The sequence below is a fragment of the Astatotilapia calliptera genome, chromosome 23 (genome assembly GCF_964374335.1).
Source record: "Astatotilapia calliptera chromosome 23, fAstCal68.1, whole genome shotgun sequence".
In the NCBI taxonomy this organism is placed as follows: Eukaryota; Metazoa; Chordata; class Actinopteri; order Cichliformes; family Cichlidae; genus Astatotilapia; species Astatotilapia calliptera.
In genome coordinates, this window is record NC_137443.1 from 27,615,275 (window position 1) to 27,642,118 (window position 26,844).

Below are 26,844 nucleotides of genomic sequence, written 5' to 3' on the forward strand. Positions count from 1 at the left end.
CAAGTAAATCCACCAAGCAAGTGACAGGAAGTGGAAAATGGGTGGGTGTAAGGTACAGATGCAGTTATCTGATGGAAAGGCATGGCTTTAAACAACTCCACTTAGCCAACTGATGTGTCCATGTCCACGCCAGCAATAAGTATCAATAGAAGGCGGGGCGTCCTTAAAAATTAACGGGCTAAAATTTACATTTAAATTTAATCACATTAAATGTTAAACACTTAGTTAGGCTAATGGTAGCTGTGCTAGTTGCTAGCGTTAGCGTTTTCTACATCAAAATAAAATAAAACACTAAAATATTTGTTAGCCTGAGAGCTATAAATGAGGGGAAAAGCTGTTACTGTTATTGTGGATTTTAAAGGCAGTTGAGCCACTACCTCTTGTTATTTGTTTAACTTCATTTAAGTGTCTTTTTATACCACATTTGCTTATATTTTGGTTTTCGCATTTTCTTTTGCTAAGTACCGCTATGTGTACTGACACAATTTCCCGCACAGTGATTACTCTGTTAAGCTATACGTGGCCGAAGGACAAAGAGCTGGTGACTTGCGGTCACTTTGAAAGGAGCCCGTGTGCATGGGCGCCCTGGTCATTTTCTTTTGTTACTGTCTCATTTAGCAATTAATGAACTGCTGAGTGCTGACCCTCAGACACCCTCAGACCATCAGTTATTAATGCGAGCAATTCTGCAGAGTGTGAGGGCGGCGGAGGCACAGTTACCATGGATTACTTTGGTGCTGAAGGAATATGAGCAATTAATAACAACAATAACTAACACGGGTGACAAGCTTACGGCCACATAGCGCTCAGCGAGTCTATGATGCTAGCAGATCATACATGTGTGACAGTTTTTGGGCGCTTCCCTTTGGAATTCTTTCCTGAAATGCTTTAAAAACGCACAAAGGATGAAAGTAGAGGGAAATATTTATCATGCTGAGCATGAAATGAAATCACACCCAACACCATCTCCAGTAAGAGCCACAAAAAGATATTTTTAAACAAGATGTCTCCAAATCCGACTCATCTAATCCGCTTCGGGTTTTCTTACAGGCTCCCATGGTTCAGTTTTTGGTTTATTTTTTATTTTTTATCACTTTATTGTCATTCAGAATGTAAACTAATTAGTGGACATGAGAACAAAATTTCGGTGCATTTATTAACCATTCGGACTGTACAATATAAATTAATCTAAAGGTATAAATCTAGCAGTGTTAACAGTAAGGAAAACTGCACAAGATCTTAGGAAATATATTTCACAGCACTAATAGCAGAATAAAAACCAGTCTACATTCACTATTTCAGGCCTGCAACTGCACTGCCCTAAATAAACAGTCATGATGTTAGTTGTATAGTCACTGATATGAATGATGAGCGGAGATTTCAGAGGGTTGTAGGAAGTATACCAGGAGTTTTTCCTGAGGATACGTCAGCTTAGCTGATTATATGTGATCCATGTGTCTTCAGACGTCGTCCCGCTGTTTCCTCCTCCGCTGATATCTGCTTCGGTTTGATGGATGTTTGTTTAATGTTGGCGCCAACCCGGAACAAGTCGGCGAGTGGTGCTTTGGTGTGCATGTGGCTGTTCTGGGGCGTGTTTGACAGTCACACATGGATCAATGTTGCTGATACAGGTAGTCGCTCCCAGAGGAACAAACAAAGAGACGCAGGCGATTATCTACAAATAAATTCAGAATTTTTTGGTGTACTGGTTACCCCTGCATGCCTCTAGCTAGCTTCAAATGTCACCATTTAATGTACGCCCTAATGAAATACTAAGACGGTAAATGGATACCTTTTCTTAGTCACCACGCTCATCGTGTTTCCTGATTTAACGCTGTCATAAACCTTTCAGACACCCCACAAATTCTCGCTGTTTTAGGACTGAGAATAAAACCATTTCACCAAATTCCTGATTAATTTAGTTTCTGTGATTCGGAGGCTGTTTCAACCCGACAGCAGCAGCGATGTTCTCGGCTGCTCAGCAGCAGGGGAAAAAGAAAACCCATGCACAGCTTCCACAGTATGGAAGAGAGGAGTCAGGGGCCTCTGCATTATTGATGAGGCTTTATATAGGCAAACAAAACTAAGCAGAGAGAGACGCTCGCAGCTCTGCCTCCGAGGGTGGTGGTGGTGGTGTTGGCGGTGGGTGGGAGAATGGGGAGTGTGGGGGTGGGAGTGAAGAGAGACATGCAGTTCTCTTAACTTGGCTATTGTATCTGCACGGTGCTAAAGCACGGCAGGAAGAGGATAAAAAAGACAGCAACACAATGCAATCTGGATACCAATGGTGATGGAAAAACAACACCGCTAAGAAGCTTATGAAGCATCTTACCTGGGAGCAGATAAATGAATAAATAAACAACAGAAAACAAAACAAGATCAGCACTGGGGGGAAAAGAGTGGATCAGATAACAAAAGATGATACAGAGGGGATTAGAAAAATGCAGCACCTATAAGATTTGTAAAATCAGAGGGGAGTGAAATGAAATAAAATAGCCAGGGTGGAACAAATGGAGTCATGCTGCATGTGTGTAACCCTCTGTGTGCGTGCAGGAGTGCATTATTGCATGAATGAGTAGGTGTGCAAGGACAGGAGAGGGGAAGCAAAAGGAGGTCACTCAACTCACAAGGAATGTATTTAAAAGTCAGCTAATATGCATTTCTGGAAGAGGGCGATGAGGTAAACTCCACTCGCCCGCTGCGTGAAGGTGGGTAAAACAAACGGGAGGTGCGCTTGCGGTTCCCCTCTGCAGCCACTTTTGTGTCCGTTGCTTATTTTGCAATTGATTAAACCTGTTTTTTCAATTTAGGAGATGGAGTGGAGAGAGGTGGGTGCAGTGGGGAGAGGAGATATGGAGGGATTTATTTCTGCTGCCTTTTTTCTTTTTCGTATGTGTGTGGTGCTGTTGATGTTTTTCAGTTACACCACGGGCGCCGCTTTAAAAAAATAAAAGCAGAGGTGACTCCGACAATCACTCAAACAGCCTGCAAAGTCATCAAGGACGGCTGCTAGCAATTCAGTTGTTGAAGGGGACAAAAAAACACCACAGACACCCTCTGTTACAACAGAGGTTACTCATTTAGGACGTGCAACACCTGCTCGATGAAGTGAGGCATTTAAAGGTGTCCTGTCTGCTTGTTAAGTGACGACATATCAACCCTGTTTCCGGGTCCACCTGTCTTCTGTGTTTGACGATGAGCCTCTTGTCTTTTAACCTGCTTTCCCTTTTAATTGTAACGAGTCCCACAAAACTGTTGAGGGATCTGTTTCAGAAAAGAATCGCTCACATGGCCCCAACTTTGCCGCTACATAGTATCTTTATTTTTCTCGACATATATTTGCGCCTCTCTGAAATTAAGATCATCCCTGCTATACTGTGTTTACAGTAGCTAACCATAGCTCTGTAGATAGCCACCAGGTAGTAGCTAGTCGTTAGCTAGCCCACTTTCACTAACCCTCCAAACGTCGCTGATATTTCATCTTCTCTTTTATATCCAAAGTTATAGCAGTGCTGTATGTCAGACCATGGTATACCTGCTAATTAAGCGTTATAAATGCTCTTTTTCATAGATTCTTGGACTCCAGAGCAGCCACCCTGGTTATTTTATTGGAGCTCAAAGAATTTGAGTAGTTTCTGCCTCTAAAGGTAGCAAAAATCTGTTGTCTCCTCCGTCTTTAAGCCATCTTTCTTCTAATTGGCTGCCCCTCACAAATAGCTGGTGGGTGGAGCCTAATTTCCTATATCCGAGATGTCACACAGAGCTAAAAGTTGAAAAACTAACTAAACGTTTGCATTTTGAGCAGTCTGAAGCCTGAACTTCATTATTTTAAATTTTGGTCATGCTTAATATAAGAATTTGCCTTTGTAAATGGCAGAGAACTCTTCATCTAACTCTGGAAAGCAAACTTAAAAAGTATGCCAGAAAATTTCCAGTATTGTATTATCTATGCAAAAGTGGTCCACGGGCGAATGAAAAATTGTCAACATCTTCCTCCAATTCGCAGTTAAAACACTTTGTCAGATTAAATTAGAATAATTTGTTTGGATTTTTTTGAAAGAGACATCCATCAAGTGAAAACTTCTGCCACCTCATTTCATATCAGCTCTCAGCCACTCTGGGGAAAATGTAAAAATCAGCAGATGTTTTATTCTTGGTCATGCTCGCATCGACACCCGAGCATAATGCGCTCTTCTTGGTCATTTATTATTAATGTGACAGCAACAAATTGGCCACACCTGTTGCCAGTTGGATTTCAGAGTGTCCTGTGTGTTTGGGAAGTCGTTCTAGTTATTAATCATACCTGTTCGGAGCATTTTCCTCGCTCCCTAACAGCATCCGTGTGCCAGCTACACTGCTTCATCTTGTAAAATGTCAGAGCTCTGCATCACACTGCGCACATTTAATCTGAATCTCTAATTAAAATGAGTAGCAATGCGATTATGTCATAAACAGGCAGCTGCAGTCTGAACAGACAGCCAGAGAGACAAAGACGTATATGTCTTATTAATATCCTCTTGAGTGTTTAAAACCCCTGAATCTGGACCTGAAAATGCTAACAGATCATTAACTGAAGCACTGATTTGTGAAATGAGGACAACAATAAAAAGAATTGCAGAGTCAGGAAGTGTTTTTGGAACAAACGCCCACTCGTGAACTACATATCTTTAAGGGCTTTTTTTCTCTTTGCATACACACCACCAACAGAAATGTTAATGGCCCATTTGTGCACACTACATCGGTCACTTCGACCACAAGCAGTGATGTCACCACTGCTGAGGGCATGAGGACTCGCTGCAGTAATCTCCTGATAGGTGTCACCACACAGACAAAAACCTCCAGGTTTCTTCTTGTTCAAAGGGAGTTTCTCCTTTCCACTTGGGGACAGCACCTTGAAGTTAATCTTATAAATATAAATGAAATGGAAATTAATTCCACTTATGATTTGTGCCACATTTACCAACATGCATTTGGCTAATATTTTCTCTAGCCCTTGTAAACCCTAGATTTCATACACATGTCAACTATTAAATGGATTCTTTGTCAGTAGGGCTGTGGAATTAATAACATTTGCGTACAATTATGGCTTTATTGAGATGAAATATTTTTTTCTGCATGCTTTTAGTTTTTTGCAGTAGTGCAATCCTTATGTCTTTTCTCAAAAATGTCATATTCACTTAAAAGTGGTGGAGAGGTTTCAGTCAGCTCGACTCAAGATAACAGGAACTGTTCAGATTTTAACAGTAAAGCCACTTACGCTGGAAATACTTCTTCATCAGTATTTCCAGCTGATCAGACATCTTAAAATCAAAAATGTTGTAAAAGTAAGCTGATTGTGTTAATTAAAAACAGTCTCAATATGCTTACATAAGTAAAGGTTCCTTGTTGCTCGGGGTTACCTACTCTATAATAGAAGCTAAAAGCCTGTCCCAAAGGCCCTGTGTTGAACATTTAGTACAAGGCAACACCAGTAATCCAAACACAGAAAGGACCAGTTGGAAGAATAGGTCAGTAAAATCTCTGAAGGGATTGTCTCACTATTCAAAGCTTTAAAAGTTCAAATAAAATCCGAAGCTGACAGAAACCCAGTGAAAAGAATTTGGAAATTGAAAAGAGATGATTAGCATTTTGGACTGATGGAAGTTGATTCAGAGACGATTTGTTAAGACTTTTACAGTAACTGATTGAGAAGAGATGAAAAACATGAGCAGTTTTCTCCAGTTCCAGCTTGGAATTCACAAGAATAGACTTAGCAATGGTCCTTACGTAGATGGAAAAAAATTAGATCCTGACAGGAAGCTGTCCAAGATAACCTCAAGGTTACATGAGCTGGATTTAACAGAGGAGCTTGGCAGACCCAAGGCATTATTTGATCTTTGATATGGTGCTATCTGGAACAGTTGTTACGAGTCTCTGTTTTGCTAAAATTTAACTGTAGAGGTTAAGCACTTAACTAAGACCTGATGGCAGTCAGGCAGTTATTTAGATCAGCAAGGTCAGAAAGAAAGACCAACCGGATGTCATCCGCAAACAAATGGTAAATCAAACATCTGTTTAAGAGCCCTTTTCTGAAAAGGAACGATTAATAGAGACTGAGAACATTTTGCCCATGAGATGAGATTTAATCCAGTCTAATGCAAGTATTGACAGATGATCTCAGATCAAACACAACAAGGGAAGTATTGTTACCGGCATCTGAAGGCATTAAAATTAAAGGAATTGAATGTTTTTAAAGGAAGATAAGACCATCAGCAACCAAAACAACAAACCCATTATTTGATGATACACTGACACCAAGTTGAACCTAACCAGAAACTGAAGGGTCAGCGAGAGAGATGTTTTCAGTCAGGATTTGAATAACAGGAGGCTGTTGCATAGTTAAAGAAAACTCTGTCCTGAATATTTCCTTTGTTTTGTGATTTTGTTAAGAATTTCTGCACATTTTTAGCTTTGAACTTGTTCTCTCCTCAGCGAAGGAGCCTTCTAGTCATTTAAAGAAAAACACCATTAGTTTTCTCTGCTAGGTAATGAAACATGCAGTCTTCACAATGCAAAAGTAATTGTTCCCACTTAATGATCGTTATTGGATCCATTATCACGGCTGTGCTCCCTGATTTTACAAGACAAGGCACCAGAAATGAAATATACCTAGTAAAACAAAAAGAGCTCCGGCCTTTCTTTCTCATATAGGCGGCAGATTTGCATCAGTGTGGGTTTAGCATACAAAAAAAATAATGTGTTGGATTTTCTGTTTAATTAGCCGTCTTCCCAAACCTTAAAATGACAAAACCCAGTGTGAAACGCAGAAAATTTCATGCGCCAAAGTCCTTCTGTCGCACTCTGTCATTATGTCATGATGGCTGCGGTCCATCATGGTCTGCATACTTGCCACCAAGCCTCCATTATTCACACCACAGTGCGAAGTGGAGGCAAACTGGAATTGATTCTGTCTGAGTACACAGACCCACAGCTTTCACACGAAGAGGCCTGGAGCTGCAGCATTTAAGCATAAGTCTAGCCTCTTTTTCTTTTTTTTTTCTTTCTCCTTCAACATGGGCCCTATTTTCTCATCTCTATCCATCTTAGCAATCGATTCTGACCAAAATCTCATCAATTGCTTTATTATGGAGCTACTTACATCTTGTTTGTCTGGGTGCAGCTTTCCAAAGAAGTCCTAAAGGATCAGTGGACTCTACACCATGTCTTATTAACTCATTTGATGCAAAAATGAAGCTGGCAGGTGCTGTTAGAGAAATCCAAAGCTGATATTGACCTGATTGTTGCTTTACTGCGTTTTTTCTTTCTGTTTTCGTTGGACAAAGCAGCTGGCCTTTAAAATGTGTCTGAACTCTTACATGATAGAGTTCGTGTGTAGTGTTTGGGATCGTTTCATATGCAGACGTGTGCTTCAAATATATAGTATAATTCTGGGGCTGCTGTGTGTCGGCTTAGGCAGAATTTTGACATTTCCAAATGGTCACCATCAGTCCAACATGTTAGGTTGGATGTGCTGATCCAAATCACCTGTTTTGGATTATTTTTGTTTTAAACCAAAAAGATAAAAGGCCGACATTACGCAGCATCTAAATTAGAAGCATTAGGGCGTCAACACCAGCCTGCCAGAGGGCTCGACTGCCTCTCTGGATGGCTTTACAAAGAATGAATTTTGTATTTAAATCATTATCAACTCAGATTTTGTAATAAAATCTCCTGTTATTTTTACACGTGGCCCATTGACTTCAGTTAAATAAACAAATGGCTGGGGGCAACATGTGCTATCTTATACTTGAGGCAGCTAGCTTGCCCATTGTACACTGTTATTTCAAAAGTTTTAAACTTTTAAGTTTTACTCGGCAGTACTTAATATCAGCTACACTATAAAATCGTCTCCAGGAGCGCTACATTTGTCTGTTCTACTATTACTAATGGGACTGTCCATCAGTCACTGTGTTAAACTATCAACTTACCCTCAGCTAAGTTAAAAGAAGAAGGCTTGTTCACCACATTGATTTACTAAGTTCATTGTCAGGAGGCAGAGCACTAAATTAGCATAACACCAAAAGCCCGCGCAAAAATTTAATAATAGACTTGAGGGATTGGCTGTATTAGCAACCAGTTGGAAAGCAGGGGGAAAGACAAGAGAAGTAAAGTTACAAAAAGGGAACCTTATGTTAACTAAGCAGATTTACCAGTTCTCATAGTCCAGTGCTTAGAAAAACTTGATCACACTTTGTAAGTAATATTTATCACTGAAATTTTACCGCCTAATTTTAGCGCCTAAAACTAACCGACTAGCTTTACGCTTCCAAACTTAACTTAGACCTTGTTGGATATATTGATCCAATCTCCCAGCCCTAGTTCCACTTCTATAAGCATCTATTTCAAGATAAAAGCAGCCGTTAGTTGAGAGTGGCATATTTTTCATGTCTGATTTCTCTGTAGCTCCATGTTGGTGTCCTCAGCTGAAGGTCTGACTCTCTGAGCTCAACCTTTCTGCCTCTTACATGACTTCTGTCGGGAAAGTTTTGTGTGTCTGACATCAGCGTGCTGTTGCTGTTAACTTGTGTTTGTTCGGCTTCACTGTGATCTTCTGTTCTTTTCACACATCATTCAGTCTCTATTTTCAGCATCATTTTAAGTTCCTAAAATGTACCATCTTGCCTTTGGAGCCATGCTTATTAACCTCTTCATGATCCATGTGGGATAAGAAACTAGAAGCCCTGCTCTGGAGCGCAAGAGGGGAACAAAAGGTTATTCAGGGCTGACTTATCATGTCCTGCTTTTTTATCTGCCTCTATTTCATCCACTAACTGAAAGAAGATAGCAATAATTTCTCTGTTTGCTTCTTATGTTCCTTTTCAACAAGCACGCCTTTCACATTATGGTGGAGGTAAGAGCAGTTTAAATGAAAACACTGTTAGTTTTCCCCTCCTTTTTGGGTTCAGAGCCTGGTATGAATTCTCCACCTCAATCCCAGACCACCATTTTGTGTCTTCTTTAGTTGACTTTTCTTTTTTGTGCCTGGATTGTTTGCATGGGTGGATGGTTGTGTATTTTATTTTATTTTTTAATTGTTTCTTGCTGAAGATGCATTGTGCATGGCGGAAAATGGCCAACGCGGCTCTGAATGCAGCCCTCCTTTTATATTTTTCTTTGTATGAATCTCCACCTGTGATGTTTATGTAACACATTGTGTGTGATGTGACCCAGTTTCCAGAATGGTATCTGCTCAGACCTATGGCTCACCATTTTTCCATGCAGAGATGGCAGAGGTGTTTGAAACTGAAACTGCGGCTTGCTTTTCCATCTCATTTGCAGACTGAGGAGGAGTACAGATACGTTTTTACATAAGTAGGAGCTTTGCCACTTATCTGGAACATTTTTCAAGTGAGAGAGTGTAAATTGCTTAAGTACAAGGGAAGCATAAGCCTCTTGCAAATGTACCTTGGCTCAAAATTTAACAAATTGGAGTCGAAGTATGGCGCCAGACCTTTCTGGGGAAAAAAAGTAACTCACTAAATAACTCGGGGATTTTAGTCCCTGGCCTTGCTCCTTTAAGGTCATGTCAACAACTTTTTGTTGTTGACATGGTCTCAAGCTTTACGGCCATATCAACAACAGGAAATGACCTTACAATAATGGAGTTTTAGCCAGAATACCTACTCATTGTCCTAAAACCAAGCTTGGCATTTTGGTTTTGTTAGATCTACTTATCTGCACCTAAACCCAGGACACCCAAACCAGACTGAAAGACCTGTTTTGATGTAATAGATGAAGGTGTAACTTGATTAGGCCATAGGAGATGGTTGAGGGTTGGGAGGAACGGCGTGAAGCAGCAGATTCTGTTTTCCTGTTTCCTGTGGTCTGCTGACTAAGTGTAATGCGCCCCCATTTGAGGCCACAGCGCCCTGCGATCGGACAAGGGATCCGGTGACTCCCACAGGACGCCTGGCGGGCTGGGCCCCCTCGTCAGGCTGAAACCCAGAAGAAAGACGAGTTTTCAGAAGCGATGGAGAAAAGAAGAGCGTCCTGCAATGACAGGTCGTCTTCAGGATTGTGTCTGATGCTTATCAGGCAAATCCATAGTGGCTTATATCTTTAGGGTTTTAAGATGACGTTCTCATACGTTTTTGTTTTTTTGCCAACATTGGGGTTTTGAGCATGGCCACATCCTTCTGTGATCAGAGTGAGCATCAAATACTTTTCAGTTTCACTGTAACCCAACACAGGCAAGGCTGAGGAAAAGTTAATACCATGCATGTGTTTACTGACGATTTATTGATCACATCAACACCAAATCAGTTTTAATTTTCAGTCAGAACAAAATGTACCAGAGCTTATTGTTCTGACAAATTACTATGCACGGTAAAATGGTCCTGAGCTGATTTAAATACTGAACAGAATCATAATCAGTTATACTGCCAAGAGCGATAGATGCACTGGAATTCTTCTTGATTGCTTTTTTGCAAGCTTATGTAACACAACTCCTCTAATTATACTTTTATTGTCAAATTGGAATCGGAATTTAAAATGTTGGACTACAAAGCCCAGGAAAGACACAGGAATTTGACTTGAGACAAATTAGAGAACTGTTTTGTAACAGTGAACAGAGCTCGTGTCCTTGTATTATAGCCTGATTTTGTTAACGAAACCATGATCAGAATAACAATCATATCAGAAAGTGAGCTTAAAGTGGACATGTTTTTCTCGTTTACAGCTCCTCATTTATATTTTCGGACTCAAATAGAGTAGCTTTGTGTGATTCCAAGTTGAAAGTAACCCTTAATTCAGCCCCTCAATTCATCTTCTTTCTGAAACGAGACATTTTCAGAAACTTTCATCTGATTGGCTGTTCCATATAAACACAAGGTTTGAACAGCAGGTAGGTCAGGCTTTTGTGCCCTCCTGACATCATATAAAGCAAAGAGTATTACAAACTCTTACTTGTATTTACTCTGACCTCATCATTTTTAACTTTGCTTTTCATGTTTATTATGAGCATCCACTTCTGGAACGAGATATATTTAACAAGAAAATAAGCATAATAACTCCTTTTTAATGGATGTACTAGAAACTGCTTTCATCCTCTTTTCTGGCATAAAGAGTCCTTCAATAGCAAGTGTTTGTTGACCTATTTTCACTGAAAAGTGTCCCCACTCATATTTACTGCTAAGCTATTCTGTTTATTCTTTTTTTCGCCCCCGTTCTACTTTCCTGATTCTGGAAAGAAATGATAATCTTCACCCCACCTTCTCTGGACCTCATCAGATGTTGGGTTGTCGTAAGGCAGATTCAGAGTCTTACATTGGTATCTCTGTACACAGAGCGAAACCAGTGTTGAGGCTGTGGTTTCATACATGCAGTTACTCAACAAACATCTGATGGCTTGGCATTGGTTGGAATGGAGGTTTGAACCAGAAAGGGAATTAACCAGTTACCACGAAGAGAAAGAAGGCTGAACCATTTCTCTTTGTTGTTTAGGTCATGGTAAAAATCAAAACTTTAAAGTCTTGTAATGCTCATTTTCTAAGTTATGGTCCCCATTAGAGTCAAAAAGGATGATGAAAGCAAGGTATTCTTGAGTCAGGCTCACCCCTCAGTGGTCTCACAATGTTTTAAAACACCAAGATGGCAAAAATGCTCAGTTTAAATATATAGTCAGTCATTTTTCTGATGCATTCTCATAACCATTAAAAGTATAAAGTTTTATACATACAACATACAAAGTTTTACAGCCTCTTAAAGAGTAAATAGATATGAATACACATTGACAGCTGAGGTAAACAGCAGACTGACAGCCTACAGCCACTACAGATGAACGACAGCCAGAATAGGCCAGGCCTACAGCAGCCACTCTAGCTAGGATTATGTACTTGAATGGGAATGTTTACTCTTAATAGTGAGATTTTTTTACACGGGCTTTGCATACACTTGCAAAGTCAACGTTGAGGCATGACCTTCAAGGAGCCTTTAAATAGGTTAGGATCATAAATCAGATATAATTTAATTCAGTTTTATTTATACAGGGCCAAATCACAGTAACAGACACTTTATATTGTAAGGTAGACCCTACAATAATACATACAAAGAAAAACCCAACAATCATATGACCCCCTACAAGCAAGTGCTTTGGCGACAGTGGGAAGGAAAAACTCCCTTTTAACAGGAAGAAACCTCCAGCAGAATCAGGCTCAGGGAGGGGCGGCCATCTGCTGCAGTCGGTTGGGGTGAAAGAAGGAAGACAGGATAAAAGACCTGCTGTGGAAGAGAGTCAGAGATTAATAAAACACACTAGAGAAAGGAGGATGCTGTTAAACAGAAACGTTTACTTGCGTATACATTAAAACATCCAGCAGATGCTTCCAAAACAAGATAGACTAATTCACCATGTCTTTTTTATTTTATATTTTTTTATTAGTGCCGTCAACGTTAATCTTGTCAAAATGACGTTAACAGCATAACCGCATTAATGCGGCAAATATCTGTTAGCGAGTTAACGTGGATGGCGCCGTGCGTGGGGCTGCACGGTGTCAACGCATTAGCGCAGTTAAGTTGTTAAAGAAGGAAACCTGACTAAGAGGGAAGCAACACAAACAGATGCAGAAAGACATTAAATTCAGTTAAATTCAGTTAACAACAATAATTGAATGGTTTCATATATAAACAAATTCCCGTTACTGAGGCGTCAGATACATAAAGACGTTCAGTTAACCATAGAATAGAGTACATAATTGTGAGTAAGGTCGTCACAGTTGGTAATGAATCTGTCTGATTATACACAGTCCAACTTACAAAGAAAGTGAACAGAAACATTTATATACAACAAGTTGTCCCCATCAATTTCTGTTGTGCACGAAAAGAAAAACACTGCTTATTTTCTATTATTTCACTCATATAATTAAAGGTTCTTATGTGATGCTATAGAAGCACATCACACCACACTTTCAATCATCTATCCTGCCTGCTGCTGCTGCAGGTTGATCTAAAAGTCCAGACTGGGAGAAATCAGATTTCTGTCCAGTTATTCTTTAACCTATCCCACCTGCCAAAGGACAGGAGGTTGTCAAGTTCATTGATGCACAAAGGTCTGAAATAACAGCCTGCCAAATCCTTCGACTTTAGTTAATAATATCAGTAAGGCTCAGCCGCCAAACTGGAAGCTAGCTTTCTGTGAGTACAGTACGTGCTCCCCAGTCATGGACCAGGCAAGTAAATGATTTGTTTAAAAAAAAAAAAAAAGAAGTTTTGAGTTCATCTGATCCTCATTGAAAGTTCATGCCTATATTTAAAAACAGTATCAAAAACAGATGCATAGAAACATTTGTGTGAAACTATACTTTGATTATTTTGGTCAGTACAATGTGTTCTTAAAAATGTTTTCAAGCTGCCATCTAGAGAGCGTTTGGGCCGCTCTGAAATCCAACCTCTGCACCGTGGTGGGTAATTTTCCTCGTCATTTGGCTGGCATTTGGTGTGAAAGCAGTGTGCAGACAGCAGGTCTGCCTCACAGCTCTCTGTTAGAGGGAAAAGGCTTTAAGTAAACACACCAGTTACCATTCCAATCCTCCATTCCCCTCGTACTGCCTAGAAGAAATGGGCAGCCTGCTCTATATATCTACCAAAAGCAGCAGCAGCAATTATTTCATTTATTTTTTTTCTTACACGCTTTTAGATGTTGCAAATTGAAAACACGATCCCTGGGGAGCAGCTTGGTCCTAGAGAAAAGGCCGTTTGACGTGCACCTTCTCGAGACAGACCTCATGACTGCAACACGTCTCCATCATAAATGTCTGTTTTCAGACCTCGACTTTAATCCGTTTGATGGATATTAAGAGGTTTCTGTGGAATTTTGGGTTTGAGGTGCAACGTTATTATAGTAAACTAAAACTAGGTGTGAATGCAATGCTAAAGTTAACTAAAATAAAAATAAAATTAGACCTTTAGGGAACAAAACTTGAAACAATTTTGTGAGCTTGGGAAATTAAAATCACAAAAGTCTGAAACTAACACTGAAACAGTAAAAAACTAAAAATTTCAAGCAACAAAAACTAAAGAAGATCCGCTCTGAAAACTACCTGAAACTAAATTAAATTAAAAGAAAAGTCAAACGTTAAATTTAAAAGCATTAATTAGAATGAAATAAACTATAATAGCTCTTGTTAGGTGCTAATAACACAGCAGTCATATACAGTCATGTGAAAGGTTTCACCAGACTCTGCACTCTTGTAATAAATGCAGTACACCCCATGATTTCATTTTGCTTGCATAATTGAAAATAAAGAGTCTTGAATTCAGTAGAGCCACGTTTAGCAAAAATAACTTGAAGTAATGATTTTCTGTGTAACTTTATCAGCCTCTCACATCACTGTGGAGGAATTCCAGCCCGCTCTTCTTTACAGCATTGCTTCAGTTAATTGAGGTTTGTGGAGGTTTGCTTATGCACAGCTCTCTTCAGCATTTCAATCATGTTGCGGTCTGGACTTAGACTGGACCACTGCAGGACCTTGATTCTTTTCCTTTTAAGCCATTCTGTTGTAGATTTGCTGCTTTGCTTGGGATCATTGTCCTGTTACATGACCCTGTCAGATAGACGGCCTCGCATTTGACTCTAGGATACTTTGGTATACAGAGGAGTTCATGGTCGACTCATTCACTGCAAAACAAATCCAAATCACCTCTACCACCGTACTAACAGCTGGTATGAGGTATTTGTGTTGATGTGGAGCTGTGCATCATGACCAAACATCTCCACTTTGGTCTTGTCTGTCCAAAGGACATCGTTCCAGAACTCTTGTGATTTTTCAGATGGGGGGTTTAGAAACCTGCTGCCGTGATCTTTTAGAGAGAATAGGCTTTCTCTTGTAACCCTTCCAAGCAACCCACACTCATTCAGTCTTTTTCCAATTGTACTGTCATGAATTAATATTTAACATGCTAACTGATGCCTGTAGAGTCTGAGATGCAGATCGTGGGGGGGTTATGGTTACCTGAACATTGCATGGTCTCACCTTGGAGTTAACTTGTTGTAACTTCCAGCAATCTACCAAAACTTGAGCTTTAATAGAGATGCTCACACTTGCTGATAAACAGTTAATGAAGTGCATTTGATTAGCAGCGCTTGGCTGCTGCTCCCCCTCTTAATTCCTATGGAAGCCATAAAGTTGGGCCAAATCTATAATGGATTTAGCCTACAGCCATGTGGTTTAAAGCCAACCGATGTCCCTGGCAATAGATGTGCCTGATGGAAAACCTGGACAGCACCTTATTTGTTTCATAAAGGTGCTCGGAACATAATTTCAGACACATACAATTGTGTGTAAAAATGGCTGTACTTACTGAACAGGTAAATGCAATGAATCAAAACCAGAACTGTGCACTTGAATCATATCTTGATTGTTTGATTTAAAACCCACTGTGGTGGTGTACAGAGGCAAAATTAAACAAGATTAGCTCAGTATGGACCTGACGAAGGATGCGTTGTAGGCGTGTGTTCACTAGATAAAAGTCCTCTTGCACTGCAGAAGGAACAAAACTTAATTGAATTTAATTTGTTTGTAGCCTTTCTTTATCTGCATCCATAGATTTAATTATATGTAGTTAAAAAAAATAGTTTGATGTATGCAAAATATTTCTGAGCCGACCAGACAATCTGCCACTTTTTGTTTGCTTTAAAGTCAACTTCTCCAAGAAAAAGAGGCAGCTGAGGTTATTTTGCTGTGTTTCTAAAAACTTTGATTTACCCCCACCCTCTCAAACAGTGTCTTGTGTTTGCCAAAACGTAATAAAATGATGAGATTTAGTGAAATGCACATTAAGGCTTCTTCAGCCACACAGTAGCGCTTTGTTTTGTGTGCACTAAAGGCCAGAGTTCAATTTCATCTTGATAAAAATCTAATTCATAAATGTTACTAGAGGATACACAGTTTGCTCCTGTAACCGCAGTAATCTTGCCGTAGCCGCTTCCTCTGCGCTTTTTTTTTTTAACGGCTCCTGCTGTTAAACGCTCCTTGGCATGGGCTCATTTTTAACAGTTGGTGTGCGGCTTGGATCTGGCTTTAAGAAAGGTCGTATGCCAAAAACCCTGGATGGTAAATCCAGAAATGAGGTAATATTTGTGCCCTGAAATGCACGTTTTTCTTTTCCTTCTGTAACCTCGTGGGTTAGAGCAGCGCTCTTAAATCTGTTAAATCCAGCAGAAACTCAAAAGAGAAACCCTTTCTTTCTTTTACGTGAGCTTAGCGAAACACTCGGAGTGACACGAGTGCACTCCTGATATATTATCGTCGCGTCTGAGTGGATCCTGCAGGCCTCGGGGTCTTGAAACTTGCTGCAGCTCATCAGGCACCTTGTAAGCCTTCAGTTCAAGTGAAAACATGAACATCGCGAAGGGAAAAAAAGCTCCTTCTTCTTTTTTCTTCTTCTTCTTTTCTTACTGACAGCAGAGGCATGCAGCTAAAGTCGAGGTTTTACAGCAGCGTATCTGGTTTCATCAAACGCCATCAGTCATGTGCTACTCTTTCTCCTCTACCTTTTATCCTTTGGAAATGTGACTCCTGCACTGCATGCTTCTTTTTAACCTTCTTCCCCACCCTCGTCCTCCTCCACCTCCGTCTCTCGCGTGCTTTCTCTCTCTCCAGGTCTCGCTATCCTTGCTCGCCCTCTGTCCTCCTCTGTGAAGTCACATGTGAAAGTGATCAGCTTAATCCCGATCACCAGCTGTGTTTAACCTACTTTAGATTTGGAACACTTGGCTTTACTCTCTTTCACTTTTGTTTGTGTGGGATTAGCATGAACGCACAGCACACGCATGCGGTCTGACCCGCCGCCTTTGGATCTTAAATGTTTTTATTAAATCCATAATTAAACCCTTGCCCAATTTCTTTGTGTGCCTTGCTCAGCGGTTAATCTTCCAGGTTTTGTTTTGTTTTTTCCAACCACCGCCAGCGCACACATTTCATCTGCTGTTTCTCGGATTTAAACTGGCAACCCTCCAGTTACAAACCCGCTTCTGTAAACTTGAGCAAATGCAACTCCTCGGGGGGGTTAATTGAATTTAAAATGAATGTATCCGAACCCTGCTCGGTATGCCGTGTTCACACGGTCATATGGAGGCTAAACTTAAATGTGCAGCTCTCCTGAAGCGGACTTTCCCTCATTAGAAACAACAGAAATTTAAAAGTAGATAAAGCACCGAGGCACCACTTTGTGGAAGAAGTCTATAAATGTAAGTTGTAAGATTTAAGATGTGGAGACGTTGGCAATTCTGCTGGCCTTAGCTCCTCAGGCACGCTGTCACTGTGAGCCAAACAGCCCGGTCACCTTCAATGTAAGCCCGGTGCTATTTTAATGCTCTGGACAAGAAATAAATAAATAAATAAAAAGAATAACACCTGCGTCTCTATCTCTCTGCAGGATCCCGGACCCTCACCCCCGTCCCCAATTCTGGGACACAAACCTCTGCAGCTGATCGAGGTGAAAGCCAGGGGGCGCTTCGGCTGTGTGTGGAAGGCACAACTGCTGAACGAATACATGGCTGTTAAGATCTTTCCCATCCAGGTACACGTGCTGATGGTTCTTCTTTTTGTTTTTTTACTACAACTGTTACATTAGCCTGACAACTCTTACACCCCCACAAAGTAAAGTACTAAAGGAAAAATGTTCACTGTCTTATCAAATAAAGGCAAAACTAAATTAAAAAAAGCAACAACTATAAGAAGTAAAGGAGGTGATTCAAAAACACACACATTGTGAGTATTAATCATTTATCAAATGCCTGTCCACATATCTTCACTAATGACTGTAGCCTGTCACCGCTGCCTTCATATGTCAAAAAGTTATCATGTTTGATATATGACAGTTTATTCAATTCAGTTTTATTCATATAGCACCAAATCACAACAACAGTCAAAAAAAATAAGGCCCTTCATATTGTAAGGTAAAAAACCTACAATAACAGAGATGAAACACCAACAATCAGACGAACCCGCTGTGATGAAGCACTTGGCGATAGTGGGAAAGAAAAACTCCTTTTTAACAGGAAGGAGTCATAGACAGAGCCAGAGGGAGGGGCAGCCACCTTTTTTCAGAATAGAAATAAATACATACGATTGAAGTGAAATAAATACTGTAGAAAGGGATTTATAGTAATTTAAGGTCTTAAAACAGGTGTGCCCAACATTTTGAACATCAAAGACATACTGCTGTAGTTAATGAAATAAATATTTCAGCACATCTCTTAAATTGTAAGAAATAAATTGTGTCATTTGCACCCGTTTAAAAGAAAAGACATTTCTGTTGTAGATAGTCGACAAAACAGGAACAGGATCCATTTAATTTTTGAATGTATGTTTAAGCCCAGAAATTACACTTTCACGTTTTCCAATACTGTCCAATTCTACTCTTTACCGGAGTGATTCTGGACTTATATTTGACACTTATGGACATGTCTTTTCATGTCATTTAAACAAAGTGCGTGATTAAAATAGTCACCTCACCTAGTTTTTCTGATGGACTAAACTAACCAAAGCAGCTAAAACCATTTTTGTTCGTTTTTTTTAACAATTCTGGAAATATTTTAGATCCAGCCTCTAGTGGCTGTTAGAGGAACTTTAACTAATAAAAACTAAACTAAAACAAGCAAATCCACTCTGGGAAGTAACTGAAACTAAAATGAAATCAAAAGGAAATAGAAAGGAATAGAAACTGTACCAACTCTGGCTGTATGTGTTTAATTTTCTGGGTAAAATCTAGTTTGGTTACAGGAAAATTCTTCTGATAAGCTTTTTTTTTTTTTTTTTTAAATTGGGCTAGTGTATCCATTATTTTCATGCTGGAAGCGGGGAATAAATGAAAAACAGCTAATTAAACTTGTAGCCAACAAGTCTGACAGCTTTTCTAGTGGAAACTTTATAACTCATCCCCTTTTTTGTTATTTCTGACCTTTTGATAAGCAAAAATGTGTTTTATATTTGAGTAATATTATTGGAATTATTTGGGTGCCGAGTGTCTCTGTTAGGAGATGAATTAGAGCTTCTCGGCTGTTTTAATAATGAGTAATAATAAAGCAGCATGTAAAACAAAGAATAGACTAAAATCAGTCTGCATCTCCCAAACTTTCTAACACTAGTCGCGACCTGGCTTGTACGTGTTTTTGTCGATTGGGTGGCACGGCGGCATGAATAACATCTGCATCTCTCCCTCTGTGCTCGTGTCTAGGACAAGCTGTCTTGGCAGAACGAGTACGAGATCTACAGCGTGAGCGGCATGAAGCACGAAAACATCCTCCACTTTATCGGTGCGGAGAAGAGGAACAACAACCTGGACCTGGAGCTGTGGCTCATCACCGCCTACCACGACAAGGTACGCCGAGAGGGCTGCAGAGATGCATATTCTTTTCTTTACTGAGTCATTTTCAATCTGAGTGCACTAAAGCAGAGTACACTATAGGAGACCGGACTGTATTTCTAATGCATTCATTCCTCTATATGTTGTATATTTTCTCATTGCTTCATCAAACCTCTCGCACTTTGGGGACGTCTCAGACCTCCAGGCTCGATGACCTGAGCTTCATGCTGAACCTTCAGTCTGCTTTGTATGCCAGGCTTTTGTCTACTACACTGTGGATCTATTTCAAACCAGTTTCAGGATGTTTTTACATCGATACGTCATTTAGGTCTAAAAATTGCTTTATGAGTTCAGCTTGATTTAAGACCATCAGATAAAGAGGAGCGAATAAGACAAACAAAAGAAAAACAAAAACGTGTTTAATTTTGCTTTTTCTGGGGTATCTTAAGTGCAATCACTGCTTTAGTTCATTAAAATAAACAGGCTGTTGCTTATGTTAAGTAGCAGGCGTGCTCACGGGGGCAGCCTTTGGGTTTAAAGACTGCAGTTTCTCTAGTGGCCAGTAGAGGGTGACTACATAAGTGAGTCAGTACCCATAGATCGCCATGTTAAAATGTCAAAATTTATAGCTGATATAAGCACGTTGGCGACCACAAAGCAGTTTTTGTCTCTATAGCCAGTTGTCCTAAATTAAAAAACAGGGTGACTGTTTTTATAAGTCATCTATTTATATTTTAAAAAGTCTTTTTAAGTTTGCATTAGTCAGTCGTAATTATTTTATTTACAGAGCTTCTTGATCCCTCTGTGCTGTTTTTGGCTCTATCTTAGTTTAACTGTTAAAATTCTTATCACATTTTATTGTTTTGCTTTTGCTTTGTGGAGCAAACGAACCCACATTTTTGAGTTAAATCATAATTTCAAGATTTTTTGAACCTTTTTTTTGAGTTAAGTTGAACTTTTGAGATATTCAAAATTGGAGTTGCATCTAAACTTTGATCAGTTTTTTAGTTACTGCGTTGAATTTCAATGTGCTAACCCACAATCTTGAGTTGTCAAGTTGTAATTCTGAGATAAATAACCCAAATATATAGTTCAACTTTTGAGATGCTAACCCAAATTTTTGAGTTACAATTTTTTTTTTAAATGTAACTATAAATTTTGACGTGTTGCCAAATAAATTTTCTTCAGTGGCAGAAATGCGCTTCCATAAAGTATAGTTACTTCTGTCTTAAAAAAACAAACACAGAGGTTTAAAACACTAGTGTTCGTTACTGATGTCATTGTGGCCGTCTCCATCCTTTATATACAGTCTGTGGTATGATCCCTACTTTTTTCTTGTTGCTACCCAAGCAACATGTTGAGCTGATGGTCTGGATGTCTATACGACCTTATTTTAGTTCCATTTTGAACTGTGTCAACAAGTCCTGATAAGAGTCCATGTTTACTGAGCATTTATCCATATGTATCCATATCAAATTTATGACATACACCTGCATTTAAACCTGGCACAGCCACTCAAACCTTTAAAAAGATAGCTGTAATATCAAGAGATCAAAGCCGGTATACATCTCAGTAAAAGAGTTAAAACTCAATAAACTTGGGCTCAAGTTTCCACAGCTGAAGAAAAGGTTAGAAACCGTTGCAAGTGTTGTTTAAAACACATCCAACTGGAGCGCTTCAGATCTGTTTTCCAGTCACAGTGTACATGTAAAACAATTCTCTGATTTCCCGCCTGATTTCTCCCACTAACTGGGTTGTTTGTGTCCATGTAAGCTCAGCATATTGCTGAGCTTAGTGTATGTTATTGAGTTGTTTGCTGGGGGGTTTTTGTGGGGGGGGCAGTTGCACACAGATCTAAAAAGCTCCAGGGCGACCATCTAACAAAGTTGTAAACACTGGTAAAGAGGGGAAACATGCATGAAACCTTCACATTTGATTGATTCTGTTTGGTGCCTTAAGATCTAATCTATAGTTACAATACGCCTCATGTTGCCTTTCTTTTTTTTTTTGTGCCTAGAAAGTGGGTTTGAGCTGTGTTAGCCCCCTTTTGTACTCCACTCACCCTCCATGCTGCAGCCTTTGTAGCATTCGGGGCTCTAAGTGCCTCTGTGTTTTGAGAGTCATTACCAACCTAGTGGAGAGTGATTCTTGTACGCTTGGCTTGCCCGAAATTTCCCAGCCAGACCGAGGATTTGAATCAGCGTTCCTAAGGAGCCTTCATCGCGTGAATAAAGGTTGAAAAATTAAAAGCTTGTGGGTGTGGCGGTGAGGCTTTAACACTCACAATACAACTCTTGGAAAGGCACTCAGCTCTGGAGTGGAGTGAAGCTCTCCTAGAGGGAATAACACTGGAGCTTTAAAGGAGGAAACTGTAATTATTCTGCAAGCATAAGTCTTTAAGCTTTGACCTAAAAAGAGCAGGTGTCGAAGTGTTGGCGTCTGTCGCAGCTGATTTATGTTTGATGCATCTGAGCAGCTTTATGGTGTGGAGCCGTGCACATGCAGCAGCTTGCCGAAGAAAAAAAACCCCTGTAATTTATATCTTTTCATATATTTCCACTGCAAGGATATTAAAAGCTGTCACGCAGAATATGCACACACACACACACACACACACACACACACACTGTGGAAAGCTTTCATCTGAAGCTCAGCTGATGATGTGTTGGAGTTGCATGCCCTCTAGTGGTCACTCAACACAACTACATTTGCCTTTGGCCTCCACTGGTGACCTTGTGTTGTGTTGACATTCAAAATTCAAGACCTTTATTGTCATTGTGCATTGTAGATGACATTTAAAGAAAAACACTAACAGGAGTACAGATTAACAAATATATTTTATACTTTTTATTCTACATTATTAACTCTCATTATGATAAAAAAATGGTCAATAAAGGTGTGAGGGAAACAGCAGCAGCACAGAAATATGAGTAAATATAAAATATGAGCATTAACAGGACAGAAGACAAATTAGTAAATTAGATGTAAGCTCAAATCTCCAGATCTACAGTAGCATTTCTACTTTTTCGCTCTAATACTTAAGAGTAAGGCACATGCTGCTCTTCATGAGTAGACAAAGGATAAGTGATCACATGGAGGAGGTCATTGAATCAGCGTTATCAGAGCTCCGTTATTCAGAGAGGACAATAAGCATCCGCTGTGGTTTTAAGAGGACGCCTTGTAGGTCGTAAATGTCATTTATTGCACTCTAGGGGATTTATTGAGCTCCAGAAGTTCTTTCTTCTTCGATAATCATCTAAAAAATGTCAATATTGAAACTTGTACATCCAGTATAATTGTTTTATCTTGTGGAGTCAGCTGCAAACTAAAAAAAATAGAAAAGCTTTGGTGAATTTCCATCCATTAGAGATATTTCCATTACCACACTGAGAATACTGCATGCTCTGATGCAGCTCAGCTTTTAATGTACTATTAATTAATCTTTTCATTCCATCACTCTGACTCTTGAATATATTTATAACATCACACATTTCTAGATTTCAGCTGATAAACATTAAAACTTCTGTAACAGTTAAACACAAGTTAGTGATCTGCTTTGTCCTCCATCGTCCTCCGGCCCTTCCATCACACGTGAATAAGATCTTGTGCATTCGCTCTCTTGGAGCACCGTCTCTCCCCCAACCCAAAGGGGAGTTTTGCCTCAGACTTGAAGATGCCAAGTAACTCCTGGTAGGGTCATCTCAGGGGAGGGGTCTTGCTTTGAGAAACTCCATTGAAACAGAATATTTGGCACTGGATAACCTCACCTGAAACTGGCATTAAGCTAGAACAGAAACGGGGACGTCTGGCAGCCAGGCCTGGATTCATGGGGTCTGGACAGGTACAGCTTATCAACAACAACAGAAATTAGGGACACGTGCAGTGTGGACTGGGCGACAGGCAAAGGGCACATTTTGGGGCCCCTTTTCCTACATGCCCATTTTTGAATGTAAAGTTAGTGTTTCTGTTTTTTCTTCCCACTGACACCCATCTTCTCTGTCTGTCTCATTCACTAGGGCTCATTGACAGACTACCTGAAGGCCAACGTGGTGTCCTGGAACGAGCTCTGCCACATCGCTCAGTCAGCAGCCCGCGGTCTCGCCTACCTCCACGAAGATATCCCAGGACACAAGGACGGGCACAAGCCCTCCATCGCTCACAGGTACACTGCCATAAACATAAACATCTGTGGATTATCAAGACTCCTGTATTAGTTTGACTGGGCTAAAGGGATATTTCCTGTGTCGTGCGTTCTTTCAGGGACATTAAAAGTAAGAATGTGTTGTTGAAGAATAACCTGACAGCCTGCATAGCTGACTTTGGCCTCGCTCTGAAGTTTGAGGCAGGAAAATCAGCAGGAGACACACACGGACAGGTATAGCTCACACTTAAAACTTCATATAGTTGTCTCTCATCCACCATTTCACTGTGTTTGAAGGCATGTTTACAGGCAGTACCCAGTTACATCTGTTTCCAGCTTATTTGTACAATGATGTTAAGCAACCAATGTCAGTTTATGTTGTCTGAAAATTTGGTTTATCATTATTATAATATTTTAGTCTTCCAAATGTTTTGCACTGCACAGCACAACAATCTTAAATGACAAGTTGAATAACACAAAAAAATCATCTATACAGTATCAATAATTACAGTCTAGAATCTTTCCCTTATTGTAAAAGGACATACGTCCATTAATGTATGACATTTTAGATCCTCCCATCAAAGTACAGTCAGATTCTTTCCGTCAGTGTACAGTGACATTCTAGAACATTTCCATCAATGCAGTTAAATTCTAAAATATTTCCCTTTGTGTACAGTGAAATTCTATAATCTTTCCAATATATTTTAGAAGCTTTCTATTAATAGTCAGTGACTTTCCAGAATCTTCCTGTTAATGTATAATTACGTCTTTTCGTTGATGTTAAATTATGTTCTAGAATTTTCAATTCAGTACAACTTCAATTCCTCCTGAAACTGCAATAGTCAGTAGTTTATCTTAGCTTAGCGTGATTTATAGTTCAAAATAACCCTTCTTTATCTCATACTGGACCCTGTCTTAAGGGGAAAATGGGGGGGGGACGGGGACAAAAATAACGGAAAACTGAAACTGAGTATTTAGACCTGAGGCCTGATCTTTTTCTCTTTTTTTTTAAGCTATTTGTTCATTTCGCTGTAATCACCAACATCCATTTTAGAGAGAAACTTATTATTCGTGCTTTGAGACAGTAGTTGTAGACTCCTTTGGGTGGCAGCATAGGCCAGAAATTTTTGAAGCAGCCCTGGAGGGATTCATTTGAATGATGAGGTTTTCAATTTTTGAAAGTTGGACAATCACAGTAAAGCAGTGAAAACACATTTATTTGGCAGTGTTTTTGCTGGGTCTGCTTTAATTGGTGGTCATGTAGCTATTTATCTCAGTGCTGATCTTTGGACTCCTGCTTGGAACCTGTAGGTGGGAACACGACGTTACATGGCTCCCGAAGTCCTGGAGGGCGCAATCAACTTCCAGCGTGATTCATTTTTGCGCATCGATATGTACGCCTTTGGCCTCGTCCTGTGGGAGCTGGCATCACGGTGCACCGCTGCCGACGGTAAATCCACAAGCACTCCAGTCAGGTTTTATCCACACTGTCTTATTTTTATTCCGTCCGAATTTTAACTTTGGACACGTGCACATGTTTCCAGGACCAGTAGATGAGTACATGCTCCCCTTTGAGGAGGAGGTGGGTCAGCACCCATCTCTGGAGGACATGCAGGAGGTGGTGGTGCATAAGAAACTGCGGCCCTGCCTGCGAGACTGCTGGCAGAAACACACGGTGAGAAATTAGAGGAGTGTTTGTTGAAACTGTCCCATAGCTCTTTGATTTATGCAGCATGATTTAAAATGGTTCCCTCTATAGCACATTTAAAAAGAACAGCTGATGTACACCTGAAATAATCAAACAACATATAACACAGGACAAAATGACAGTGAGTAAGAACAACACAAAGTATTATGAACTTTCATTGGATAGTCTCTTCAGTCACTTGCCTGAAAGTTTATAAATAGGTCCCGCCCACTTTGTGCCACTGCAGAGCGCTTCCAGTGTGTCCATGCTCAAACTCCAGAAACCACAACCAGCTGAGATATCGTGGTGCTGTTTGGATAACGTTCGTCTGAACTTTGTTCCACAGGGTCTGGCCATGCTTTGCGAAACCATCGAGGACTGCTGGGACCACGAGGCCGAGGCACGCCTGTCCGCCGGCTGCGTCGAAGAGCGCATCGGACAGATGCAGCGCCAGGCGCCCGTCATCGGCCCCGAGGAGATCGTCACGGTTGTCACCATGGTGACAAACGTGGACCTCCCACCCAAGGAGTCCAGCTTATGATCAGCCAATCAGCCGACGCCAGACGAGCTCTAGCGAAAACACAGATCAACACGAGGGGATAAATGGCCAACCCTGGTTGGTTGGCTTTGTGGGGGGGGTTTTCTTCTTCTTCTTCTCCTTTGATTTTTTTTTTTTCCTTCCTGTTCTTTTAAGTGCGGGCCGCTGCTCGCATTCAGGAAACGCCCCTTGCGCCCGCCTCACCACATCAGTTGACATCCACCTCATTTTGATAGGCGTGCTTGAGGATTTTAACGTTGAACTCTCTGCCATCCTGAGCGGACTCACTCAGGATGTTTTACCAAGCCACAGCACTGACATGCTGGGACAACACTCTACGGACACTTTGATCATGTATTGTTTTTATATACACATATACATGCAAACGCACGCACGCACACAGACACACACACAGATGTAGGAGGGCGACGTGTTCTGCTCTGAGAAGATTCTTCGGAGAAATTTCACAAAACTCTCGGTGCATTTTAGTGTTAAAAAACAACAAAAGAAGAAAAAAAAAGAAAAGACGAGCGTCCGGCTCTTGATACATTTGCTGTTTTCTCGTGTGTTTTTTTTCTTTTTCTTTTGTTTTTTTTTGGGAGACTATCGTTCTGCCAATAAGCAACGGCTTCTGAATGTTTATAGTGTAATGCTGCTGTACATAGTGTATTATGGACCCAGACAACTTGGTAATCAAGCTTATTTTAAATGGGGGGGGGGGAATGGGGAGGGGGGTCCATTTTCAAGCATTACGACGATAAAAACCATAAACCTCCTTCAACCAGGTATACCTCAGTTCAGATGGACAGTTTTAAAAAAAAATCAGTCCCTCTCTCCCTGGTCATGGTCATCGCTCGCACTTCCTTTACAACCTTTTGGCCCTTCGTCAATCAACAAAGCCTAGACACACACAGACACACACGGCCATACAAACCGTAAAAAAAAACAACACAACTTTTTCCCTTCTTCGTCCCCTTCCTTTCTCTCAGTGTCTACTTCAACTTTCTCCTGTTGGGTTTTTTTTTTGTTTTTTGTTTTTGTTTTTTTTGCTTCTATCAGATGTTCATGAGAGCGGGATAAACTCATGAACCCCCCCCCCCCCCCCCCCCCCCCACCACCACCCACACCCTGCCC

At 40.4% G+C, this 26,844-nt stretch overlaps 1 protein-coding gene across 1 annotated transcript in view; it reads left to right on the forward strand.

Moving 5' to 3' along the window:
- LOC113016711 (activin receptor type-2A) overlaps positions 1–26,259 on the forward strand; it is a 74,677-nt gene extending 48,418 nt beyond the window's left edge. The window contains exons 5-11 of the mRNA XM_026159766.2: positions 17,413–17,556; positions 19,216–19,359; positions 23,361–23,506; positions 23,605–23,719; positions 24,797–24,935; positions 25,030–25,160; positions 25,519–26,259. Of these exons, the coding sequence (XP_026015551.1) occupies positions 17,413–17,556; positions 19,216–19,359; positions 23,361–23,506; positions 23,605–23,719; positions 24,797–24,935; positions 25,030–25,160; positions 25,519–25,713 (1,014 nt within the window). The 3' untranslated portion in view covers positions 25,714–26,259. The remainder of the gene's footprint in view (positions 1–17,412; positions 17,557–19,215; positions 19,360–23,360; positions 23,507–23,604; positions 23,720–24,796; positions 24,936–25,029; positions 25,161–25,518) is intronic.
- The last annotated feature ends 585 nt before the right edge of the window (positions 26,260–26,844 follow it).